Raw genomic sequence first — 12107 nt, 5'->3', positions numbered from 1 at the left:
TTGACTGGTGTGATTTATAGTCCAAAAAATATGATAGTGCATTGCGTGCTGCTCATAACCTTGACAGTACCGTCAAAAAAATATGGACCCCCTGTAATACTATGTGCTGTGTAGCTTTATGTGTCTATTAAATGTGTGAACCAGTTCCATCAATAGTTCACGACACTTGGGACACTGTCACATTACATTTATGCCACTCACTGAGTGTGTACATTTATTTATTGCATTTAATCATTTATTAATTTATTATTTTAGTTATGTATTCATTTAATCCTCGATCTCCACTTGCCACCCTTGAGAATGTCAAATATTGTGGGAAAGAGAGGGGAGTGAGTAGCTAGCTGGGACAGAATGCTACCGCTGCTTCACACAATGTGAGATATGTTCACAACTTATTGCATGCAAATAATTATATATTATATATTATATTATATTTTTATAATAGGTTCTAAAAAGATTCATTTGTGACAGCACTAGTGAGCAGGAGCCTATCCCAGGTGACATTGGGAGAGTGGTGGGGTGCACCCTGGACTGAGTGCACATAGACCAACAACCATTCACTCTCACAATGACACCATGTGCCATTTTAAATCTTCAATTAACCTAACATGCATGTTTTTCAAATATTGGTGGAAACCGGAATATTCGAAGCAAAACCCACGCAAACACAGAGAAAATATAAGACATGAAGGGCAGAGCTGAGACTCAAAGACCCTCAGAACTGTGAGGTAGACTTGCTAACAGCTATATCACCACTATGCTACATATAGTGTATCGCAAAATTATTTAATTATTTATGTATTTCTGGTTTGTTTTAGAGGCGCACCAATCACAAATTTCCGGCCAATCACCGATCCCCAATTTTTTAAAAAGCCTGACCTGCCAATTCCGTTTTGCCGATCCCGATGTTTTTCATAACAAGCAGCCTACAACTTCAGTGTTCCAATCTTTGTTGAACAATATCTGTGAAATAATACAAATGGGTTGTTTTAACTAGTGTTGTTCCGATACCGTTTTTTGGCCCCCGATACTGATTCCGATACCCAGCTTTGAAGTATCGGCCGGTTCCGATACCATACCGATACCTAAGTTGTTTTTTTTTCCATTCATGCATCCATCCATTTTCTTAACCGCTTGTCCTCACAAGGGTCGCGGGGTAGGGGGGGAGGCGCTGGAGCCTAGGTTTTTTTTTCTCAACATGAAAAATCTGTCCTGCCATTGGTTCAGAGCATTCAAGGGCCAATAGGATATTTTGGCTCGGCATGCAGTGAACATGTCACACATCAGTGAATGTTGTGCACGAGCAAGACACAAGATGCTGCATCCAAAGTCCTATATTAGCATCGGAATTAATGGTATCGGCATGTTACTTGTTAAATTTGTTAGTACTCACCAATACCACCGTTTTAATGCAGTATCTAGGCCTCTGCCGATACCAGTATCGGAACAACACTAGTTTTAACTGCACATTAAGTATTTCTCTCAAATAGAAAAGCCAATTAGTCATCTCAGCAGAAGAAGCCAGTAGCTGACTTTTTCAGACCTCTGAGGAGGGAGATGAGATCAGTGGAAAAGATCGGTTTATTTTTCGGCCGATCACTGATGCCCCAAAATTAAGGGAGCTGATAAATCACCCGACCGATTTATTGGTGCACCCCTAGTGTGAAGTAGGTGGTTACTGCTAAGCACACGAGGAACCCTGAATTGTTATACTTTTATAATGTGGCTATAATTTTTTTGGGGGGGTAAATAGACAAAAACTACAATTTAAAAAAAATTATTTGTGTCCTGCAAATGCTTGGCAACCAGTTAAGGGTGTACCCTGCCACTTGCCCAAAGTCATATAAGGTCAGCTGCAGCACAACCGCCACACCAGTGAGGATAAGCGATATAGAGGATGGATGGATGAAAAATAGATGACCTATTAAGACAAATATCATCTTGGCATTGCTTTCTCTAATAAATATAACTTTAACAATTACAATTACATTTATTGTACGTTTTTATACTATGTTGATCCCGAAGGAGAAAGTCTGTTGTGCAGTGGCACAATAAACAATGTTGCGTCTGGTGCAGACTGGCTGGATCACACATTGAAGGGAGACAGCTGGTGTCTGTCCTGGCCAGGTTTTCAAATTGATTGGGCTCCCATAAATGTGCTGGGATGCTTTCTGAATGACAACGACAACCCACACTCGTGTGACTTTCATATAAACAGCTCATCTTGAGCAGATTGTCCTTGTCAATTACTATGCAAAAGCCAGGTCAGAGGTCAGGGTCAAGTGCTTGATGCAAAAGCCTTTCAAGTCCACCATCCCACGGCGCACAGCTGAACTGAATCAACATGTTTGTTATGTAGCTTTTAACTTTAAACTTGACAGCATAAGTTCTGCTGACCCCAACTTGAGGAGAGAAGCAGCAGTGTGCAGAGAGTGACTATTACGTCAAGCCCACATTCGTACGTCCACACACGCACACTCACAGGTAGTGCTCTCTCTGGCGGGCAGAAGTGGTAAGACTAGAGGGCAACCCACCATGCAATCATATTCCAGCACATTAACATTAACACTAACGTTAGCAGTCTGGGAAGCCGGGTGCATGCTCCAACTGCTGGCTCACCTTCCACTTTGCAGAGCTAATTCTCAAAGCATCTCAAAGAATCCCACTGCGATGATGCCGCTATGAGCGTAGCTCAAATATTGCAGTCAGCAAAAGCCTTTTTGCAGCAGACACCCTCCTTGAAGAGCCTCAGTTACAATGCTGGACTTAGTGTGGACGCGTAACACAGGTGAAGCAAAGAACCAACTTTGCTTTGCAAAGTATGTAATTTTAAACTCGGAAACTATTCAACAAATGGACAAATGAATATATGTGTTAAAATAAAAGCGATTTATGGGTTAAACTTTGAGCAGAAGTCGCCGGTACTTAAAAGCTAATGTGCTTCGACTCACCTTGAGCGGCCGTTCCTCGGGTGCTGAGTACACTTGCTATCAAAGTGGCCACATACCAAATCATAGTACTATTCCCGACCGGAAATAAACCTCATCATCTCAAAGTGGCCCTTTCGGTGAAGCTTTCATCGTCGAGTGTCCCAGTGGATGTTGTAGGTGGCCGGTATCCTTTTTTAATTCAAACCTAGCCCTGGACACTTCTCCATCAGAGCGTTCCCCTCTCTTCCCCTCGCCGCCACACTCCTCTCTCATCCCGAGACGGATCACCTGCGCCAATGGGACTACAGCAAACGACTCTTGGAGACCGAGCAACAACCGTTAGGTCATCGCGAGCCCGCCTATCCGGTACCCCCATTGGTGGATTTGGGAGCAATCCAATCGCTGATTGGTTAGGTATACTGTCAGTTTCTGTGCTGGTTTGATGCATTCAATTGTCTTATATTCACTCAGAGTTTCTGAATTCTACCCTGAAGAAATTACGTCAACGATGACAAAAACTAAACTGTAATCTTTAGGCATTTTAATGGTCTAAATACTATGATTGACAGCGTGAACATATTGTAAAATGTAATTATACTGCTCCCTTTGTGAAGGATACAGTATATGCCGTTTTATAAATAACCAAATAAAACACAACTTTTAAAATATCTTGTACATTATGGGCAAAGTCTCCATCGTAGAACAGGACTAACCAACGGGTTCCAATAAATACAATAAGAATAAAAGGTTATTGTTATTTATTGGCACGACGTCTTATAAAGACGACACAAGAACGAACAGTTTCCCTCTGAGATTGGCTTAGATTGTCAGATTTCCATGAGAGCCTTAATGCAACATCGGAGAAAGCCTTTTCAAGGTGGGTTGGCTTGTGAAACCTTTGCGGAGCTGCAGCATCATCCTGCGCTATATATAATATGAGCGGAAACCTCCGCCTGTTAATCATGGCTCACTGAGCAATGCTCAGGGAAATCAATTTGTTGACATTTTTAATTTAGTCTTTCGTTCACTCAGTATTAATGAAATATTCCGTTTTGTACAGACACGGACTGACTTTGCAGCGTAGGAAACTATGTTAATTCGCTATGATTCATGCTGTTTGATGCATTTCAAAAACTGCGTCAGCTATCTAACCCAGATATGTCTAAATATGGACAGTTTGAAATTCAACTGACTCAGTTGACGTTCACATCAGACAGCCTGTTTATGCATCATCACCTGCTGCCTCTGCTCTGGAGGGGCTCTGATATTGGGGCAATGCACAGGAAGTGCACACAAATGTCAATGATAATTTGTGTAGACACGTCCATTTCACATGAATTGCTATTTTAGTGACAAATTGACTTGAAACACACTAACCGCTGGTCTTTTTTGATTGACAGTGTTGACATTTTTGGGGAGAAAAAGAAAACAGTGAACTCCGTTGAAAATAGAAAAGGATAATCATTATACACAAATACATCTTTATTTTTTTCATTTTATTCCTTTATTCCTTTCATTTGTTCTTCCAAAAATGTTCGTATGGCATGTGCAAAAACAAAAAAGGCAGTTAACATTTACCATTTTCAGTTTTTTTTACTTTTCAGTTATTCGACTTGTCTCAGCCCATTCAAATCACTTTCCTGATATGCCTGTTAAGTCTCATATCCCATGAGGTCTCGTTACTCTGATTTTGTTTTTTCATTTGAGTTGAAAGTGATGGATCTGGGATTTTGTGCACACTCAAAAAGTCAGTGTAGTGAAAAGGAGATGTTGGATATTGGATAGTTCTCACCTCAGGTGGGCAATTTAAGTAACATGAGGGACTCAGAGACTTGAGACTCGCTTTAGACTTGAAATACATGCTGTGACTTTCTGAGCCGTTAACAGCTGAAAACCAGCATTTTCAGAATAGTATGTATGCCATTTGTTTGTTTGTTTTTTAAAAAGTGTATTTTTTCTGAAAGGGTAACTCAACAGGAAATCTGACTCTTGATCCACTCCTCACTATAATAATACACAATAAATGAATAAATTATCATTCATTCCAAAAGAGGATAACAACATGTAAAGTCAAATTTTCTTAGCATCAGTAAGTTAGGTAAATGTTAGAGTAATCCGCCTGAATCTGTTTGCCAACCGACAGTAAAAAAAAGAAAAACACGAAAAAAGAAAGTTCTCTATGGTTCTATGACAACAAACAAACTGTTAACTGCAGTACTGTCTGCTAAAAATATATGAAAAAAAGAAGAGAATTTAGCTTTTTGAACTCTTAGCTTTTCCTGTTCTATCGAACTCCGTGAACCGTGACCCAAAACCGAGGTACGAACCATTACACCCCTAATGTCGAACTTTCCTGGTCAAGTTGTTTTCCATGTGTTCTGCGTCTAGCCCTGCAGCCATGCTCTCTGCTGTTACTTTGTATTATTTATTTATATAACCCACATTCAGCGACAGTCTCCCATGACAAACGTCTGGTCGATTTTGTCTGTGATTCCTCCAGACGATGTGTCACAGACTCAGTGTTGATTTGATGTCCTTGCAGACCTTGGCCTACCACTATGTCCTTTATTCGCATTGGTCACGCGTCCTGTTCTCCTGCACCTCTGCGGAAGGCGTTTAATTGTGAGTCTGCTTGGAAGATTTCTTGATTTCTTCCCGGAAAGTCAATTGCGAATTGTCGCTGAGTCAGGGTTACTGATTTTGATTAGTGTTGTTCCGATACCGTTTTTTGGCCCCCGATACCGATTCCGATACCCAGCTTTGCAGTATCGGCCGATGCCGATACCATACTGATACCTAAGTTTTTTTCTCAACATGAAAAAGCTGTCCTGCCATTGGTTCAGAGCATTCAAGGGCCAATAGGATATCTTAGCTCGGCATGCAGTGAACATGTCACACATCAGTGAATGTCGTGCATGAGCAAAGACACAAGATGCTGCATCCAAAGTCCTATATTAGCATCAGAATTAATGGTATCAGCATGTTACTTGTTAGCACTCACCGATACCACTGTTTTAATGCAGTATCGGGGCCTCTGCCGATACTAGTATCGGTATCGGAACAACACTAATTTTGATTCCAAATATGCTTCCACGATCTTCACTCTTTCCTCCACAGTATATTGCTTTCAATACATTAGGGTGCGAATTGGGTGCTTCGTTGTTGATATTCCTGAAAATGAAAAATAAATCTGTGTTATTTTGCAAATTGTAAGAATGAAAAAAGTGGTAACGTTTTATTGGCACACCTTGTATATGTTTTTTACAAGGTGTAAGTATACTTGTTTTATGATCACAGAACATTATATTATCACTGCAACACAATGTGGCTGAGCAAGAGTAAGTTACGACTTGATTAACCCAAATAATGACTTCACTGGACTTGTTTGAAAGTTAGTTGGGACTTGGCTTGCTTGATTTTTGCCACGGTAACTTTAGACTTGAGACTTACCCATAACTTGCAAATGTATTCTGGTATTTCCACCTCTGGTTTTCACCTGTTACTAAACTGCATTGTCCATCTCATGGTTTTTGTTGTGATGACCAACAACAACACAAATCAGCCCAAAACTACACCCAAGGTCATATGTATTTGAGAGGGAACACCCATGTTTCAGGGTTACTCTACCCACAGTGTGTCTCTGGCATGAAGCTGAATTGTCAGACTTCTGTCGATGGGAGAATGCACACAGCCAGTATGAGTGTGCCAAAAAAAATCTATTCTCATAAGAATCGCGATTCTCATTTAGTACAATCTAGAATCGATTTAAAATGTCCTCAACTCAATTTTATTTAAATTATTTTATACTGTCTTGCCCTTGTCTGTGTGTGCCTTTCTTGGGAGTGCTGTTCATGTTGTACCTGATTTGGCCACTTAGGGGCAATGTGGTTCCGCACGATCTGATACACTGTTAAGTTGTAGCCACATTAGAGAGTAGAAGAAAAAAGTCACGATCAAGTTATTCCAATAAAAGTTGTGTTTTTTGCAGCGGAGGAAGAGCATATGCCGGTGAGTGATGTTAAGATGCTTCTCTGTATACATTGTTGAAGCATTTTTTATGAATAGCTGTTCTTTTGAGTGATAAAAGTGCCGCAAGTAGCACGCTAATTAGCATTAGCGAGTCACACTAGTGTAGATCATGGCGATTATTTGCACATCTTTAAATTGAAGCCGAAATCATTTTCAATCAAATCATTTTTAATCAAAAATCGCTCTGAATCGAAAATCGATTCTGATTCAAATCGTAGACCCAAAAATCTGAATCGACTCAAATTGTGAGACAGTCAAAGATTCCCACCCCTAACAGCCAGAAAAGTGTTTTTCTCACTTACACACATGGGAGAATATGAACTATATTGCTAGCTAATGACCTTAGTGAACAAAGTTCAAACACTTTTGTCATACAACAAAAAATATTCATAGTATTTAGATTCTGTCGTAATTCATGTGTTATTTCAGTTTCATTTGGAAGGGCAGTACAAGTTGAATTCGGTCGCCAGCATCCAGGTGCAAGAGCTACCCTAGTCATTTATTTTGCACTCTGTCACTTCCCTTTCCATCATGCTCTGACATGCTCTCCCCAGGCTAACTCTGTTTCTTGTCACACAGTCTGATAGGGTTTACTACCTTTTTCACTCAGGTAGGTTTCAGTTCTCCAAGACCCTGGACAGGGTAAGCGGTATATAAAATGAATGTAGGGTTTTGACATAGCATGACAAGTGTAACACAATAACAAATCATTATGTGTGGCCAAAGCCGACTCGCCCACAGGGAGACTTGGGAGGGTTACTTTAAAAATTGATTCTGCTACAGTTACAAGTTACCTTCTAAAAAATGTAGTTAGTAACGTAATCCAAGTACCATGATATTAGTAATAAGTAATATAACTTGATTGTTTAGGATTACATTTGGATTACTCTAATACCAAGTATGCTCATGAAGACAAAATATAAATAAATATCACCACAATATATATTTCTATACAGTGCGCCCCTATTTGCGGGTGATAGGGCAGCCTACTAATAGCAGAAATCCTTGTATAATTGACACACATTAAAATGTATGAAAAGATGGGTTGGTTGGCTGATTGACTGATTGATTCAAGGCCGTTCGAACTGTCACTGAAAGGATGGATGATAGATAGATAGATAGATAGATAGATAGATAGATAGATAGATAGATAGATAGATAGATAGATAGGTAGGTAGGTAGGTAGGTAGGTAGGTAGGTAGGTAGGTAGGTAGGTAGGTAGGTAGGTAGGTAGATAGATAGATAGATAGATAGATAGATAGATAGATAGATAGATAGATAGATAGATAGATAGATAGATAGATAGATAGATAGATAGATAGATAGATAGATAGATAGATAGATAGATAGATAGATAGATAGATAGATAGATAGAATGGAGCTTTTGAAAGCAACATTTCCAATGGTAGCTCATTTCACCCACACCCATGCATGCACTAATACTGATATGAGGATGACCATGTGTGATATCAACTGCAAAACCTTTCTCCTAGTAACGAGTTTAGCCGTGTATATTGTGTATGGGTGTTTAAATAGTGACTTGGTGGGAGGGAGATTTGTTCTGAAGTGCTGCACTTGGAGGGGTGGCTGGACTGTGGCGCTGTTCACTCTGTGTGGGGCACGCCACGGTCAATCTGGGCTGGGGGTCGTCATCCCTCTCAGTGTGGATGAGCTTTCCCCACATGGTTTCTCTGTGCCCCGCCATGTGTGTGGTGAGAGGTGGGTTTTTCTTTTTATTGTATTGTATTGTATGGATGCATTAATTACTCAATACTTTAAATTGCATTGTAATGTATGACAGGTGCTATATAAATAAAGTTTGATTTGATTTGAGTGTGATCCCCCGCACCCCGATCGCATTGTTTCCCACCATCAGTCACAATTGTGGCATTCTCCTTGCCATCAAGTAAAAAAAGAAACGAGTACAGTTCCGTTATATAAACCTTATAACACAGATAAATAAATTGTAAACTGTTAGTTTGTACAGAATGTTAGTTAGATTTTTAGACAGACTGGTTAATGTTAAAAATGTATTTGATACCCTAGTGATGTAGAGTTTTAAGGGGTTTGCAGCAAATTATCAATCACTTTTAGTAGAATAGATTTGTTTTGGGTCAATGTTCGGACTACACCAATGTAAAATCAATACAGCATAAATAAAATTATGTTGTTTAACGCTGTGATACTTGGGTAAACACCAATGTCAGCATGTGCTCAGGGTATTTTGTTCCTGACATTTTGCGGTGCACAAATTCTCCTTTAAAACTCTAAGTAGATTAGTAAAACATACTGAAACAATTCTCAGAATTCTGACTTTAAAGTCCGAATTTATGATTATTTTATACATATGATACATATCAATACGTCATAAGCGTCATAGTCGCTTATGACGTATAAATACGTCATAAGCTTTTTTATATGCACGAGTGTATAGGAGGGTCATAAACTGTTATTTTATTATCAAAAGCTCTTTTTGGAATGTTGTCATATTGCACGAAAACATTATTTAGATGTTTGAGCTGTCACAAAAGAAGAAATAGTAGTGGTAAAGTCGAGGTTGTGCTTGAAATGTTTGTTCTACAAAAAGCTATTTTTCTACGTTTTTTTTTCTTCTCAGGAATTGGAATTTCGACAAAACTTGGCTATATTCTAACGCTGAACACTAAAGAATTGTTTTCTGATGAAAATGAGTCTAATCTTTATCTTCCATGTTTATATAGCAATAGAACACAATATTCTGTGGGCCTTGCAAAATCAGTCAAAATCCAGTAAAAATGGCTGGTATTGACGGGGGTTGCTCCAATGAAAGTGGCTGGTATTCAATGAGTTAAAGTCAGAATTCTGACTTTAATCTCAGAATTCTCACTTTAAAGACTTTAAAGTGAGAATTCTGTGATGAAAATTAGAATTCTGAGATTAAAGTCAGAATTCTCACTTTAAAGTCAGAACTTTGAGATTACAGTCAGAATCTTGCCCCCCCCAAAAAAATTCTCTCTTCACTGGCCCTAATCCTCTTCTATATACTTCCTAACTAAATTTTCTCTATGTTGCATGTAAATACCAGTTCATTGAATTTGTGTGTGACAGATTACCATGCGCCAGAAAAGCTTTCTCACCTGATATGTCAGGATAGATGTGGCAGGAACTTGTTACAGCTGTCTCTAACTTCTCTTTATTTAACCTACCTACTCAGGGCTATCATCGGAATGGAAAAAGTTACCCAAAGGTCCAGAGGCATAAATAGAGTGGAGTAGTTGCAATAGACTGTGGGTGCGGAAGCAGTGCAGCACTTTTTGAGCTAGGGTCGGTGCTCAAGCGCACAGCGACAGTTAACTCGGAAGCAGACTGGCATGTTTCCAACCACTAGCTGATATTTCTACATTTTAGTTCACAGCGGGACAGTCAGTATCCCACTGAGTAGCAAACATTTAGCCAATGTTGACTTTATGGCAATGCTCATTCAAGGTTCGCAAGCATTCACAATACTAATGGTCTTTCTTGTTGCAAGGAAATTGTTCAACAGTTCCTTGCGACCATTAAAACTTTAGGCCAGTGGTGTCCAAACTGGGTCCTGGAGGGCTGCAGGTTTGGATGTTTGCCTTTTCCAACACACCCAAAGCTCATCAGCAAGCTCTGCATAAGCCTGATAATGATCCTGTTCATTAGAAACAGAGGTGCATTGGAGCAGGAAAACATCCTAAACCTGCCCTCGAGGACCGAGTTTTGACATCACTGCTTTAGGTGAATGTTTGCGAAACTTGAATGAACCTTGACGAACCCGGAGTGTGCATTCACTACCTTCGCCCACACTCGCAAATGTTCGCCCCTCATTGGGAAACGGGGCAGGCAGTGTCTTGTCACATCATCATAATAATAATAAAGACCTTTTTCAATTGGTTCACTCCAAAGTTTGGCATCTTGTTAGAAAAACACAAGCAAGATCAATCTGTGCCTTACCTAACTTTAATGATGAGAAGAACACAAACTAAGCTCTGCAGAGTGCCATTGATGGAAGTTTGTTTCATGATGATTATAGATAGCCATTATATACCCCAAATCCGTGTTCGCAATTCCGTTTACTATTTAACCACTGAATCATGAATCAATTTAGATGGGTACTCCTTTTGCCAAAAAATATGTCATAGTCAGAGGTGGGTAATAACGAGTTACATTTACTCTGTTACATTTACTTGAGTAACTTTTAAAAAAAGTACTTCTAAGAGTAGTTTTACCACACAATACTTTTTACTTTTACTTGAGTAGATGTGTGAAGAAGTAACGCTACTCTTACTCCGCTATATTGGGCTACACTAGAGTCGTTACTCACCTCCCCATTCATTTATCGTATTTTCACGTGAGCGCTCCGCTTGACTGACTGTGTGGGAGCATTTCCGCGGACACTAGTGATGTGACGTTCATGAACGAACGACTTTGGAACGACTCTTCAACGTGAGAGCCATTCAACCCCATAATCCCTCCCAATGCGGGTCACCGTTCGCTTTTGGAGGGAGTGTCATTTTCGCATACTAGCGTCAATCAAATAATTAGCTTGTAAGTGGGTCATTAAGCTCTGAAACAAGCAAAAAAAGAAAAAAAGAGGACAATGTGCATGCCTGCTTTAGCACCATGGCAGAAGTTAGAACACACAAATCACGGAGAGACGGAGCAAAGAGGAGAGGAGGCGTAGGTTTTTGTTTTTTGTTTGTTTGTGTTTTTGTTTGTTTTTTATAATTTGAAGATGCCAGCATTGGTACATGATTTTGTCTTGGAGTTTGCATGTTCTTCCCGTGCTTGCGTGGGTTTTCTCCAGGTACTCCGGTTTCCTCCCACATTCCAAAGACAAGCGTGGCAGGTTAACGCTCCAAATTGTCCATAGGTGTGATTGTGAGTATGTAAAGTTTTAAATCCATCCGTGTTGTCAAGCCAATGTTTTGTCTGTCATTCTGCTAGCTAGCTAGCCAGTGCTAAGCTAACATAGGACAGTTTGTGTCTCCGGTCCAGCGTCCAAGTTTGCAAATTCCCTAATGCCAAAGACGTTGATGCACTGCCTTGATGGGCTTTGACTGATTGCTCAACAGTTTAAAATAACGCTCATTAGCCGGCTAATTATTCCCATACATGTGCAAACACTTGTTGTCGGTGTCGCTT

At 39.8% G+C, this 12107-nt stretch overlaps 1 protein-coding gene across 6 annotated transcripts in view; it reads right to left on the bottom strand.

Annotated features, from left to right (window-relative positions):
• igsf9bb (immunoglobulin superfamily, member 9Bb) overlaps window positions 1-3232 on the bottom strand; it is a 133330-nt gene extending 130098 nt beyond the window's left edge. For all 6 annotated transcript variants that reach the window (XR_015097383.1, XM_086098332.1, XM_086098335.1 and 3 more), the window contains exon 1: window positions 2952-3232. Coding sequence is in view for 5 of the 6 variants with exons in the window: in XM_086098332.1 (XP_085954458.1) it covers window positions 2952-3015 (64 nt within the window). In the remaining variant the exon portion in view is untranslated. The remainder of the gene's footprint in view (window positions 1-2951) is intronic.
• Window positions 3233-12107: the final 8875 nt, after the last annotated feature.

Source organism: Leptonotus elevatus, chromosome 16, assembly GCF_054856555.1.
Source record: "Leptonotus elevatus isolate MCC_2025b chromosome 16, RoL_Lele_1.0, whole genome shotgun sequence".
Classification (NCBI taxonomy): domain Eukaryota; kingdom Metazoa; phylum Chordata; class Actinopteri; order Syngnathiformes; family Syngnathidae; genus Leptonotus; species Leptonotus elevatus.
This window is presented reverse-complemented; position numbering and strand designations above follow the sequence as displayed.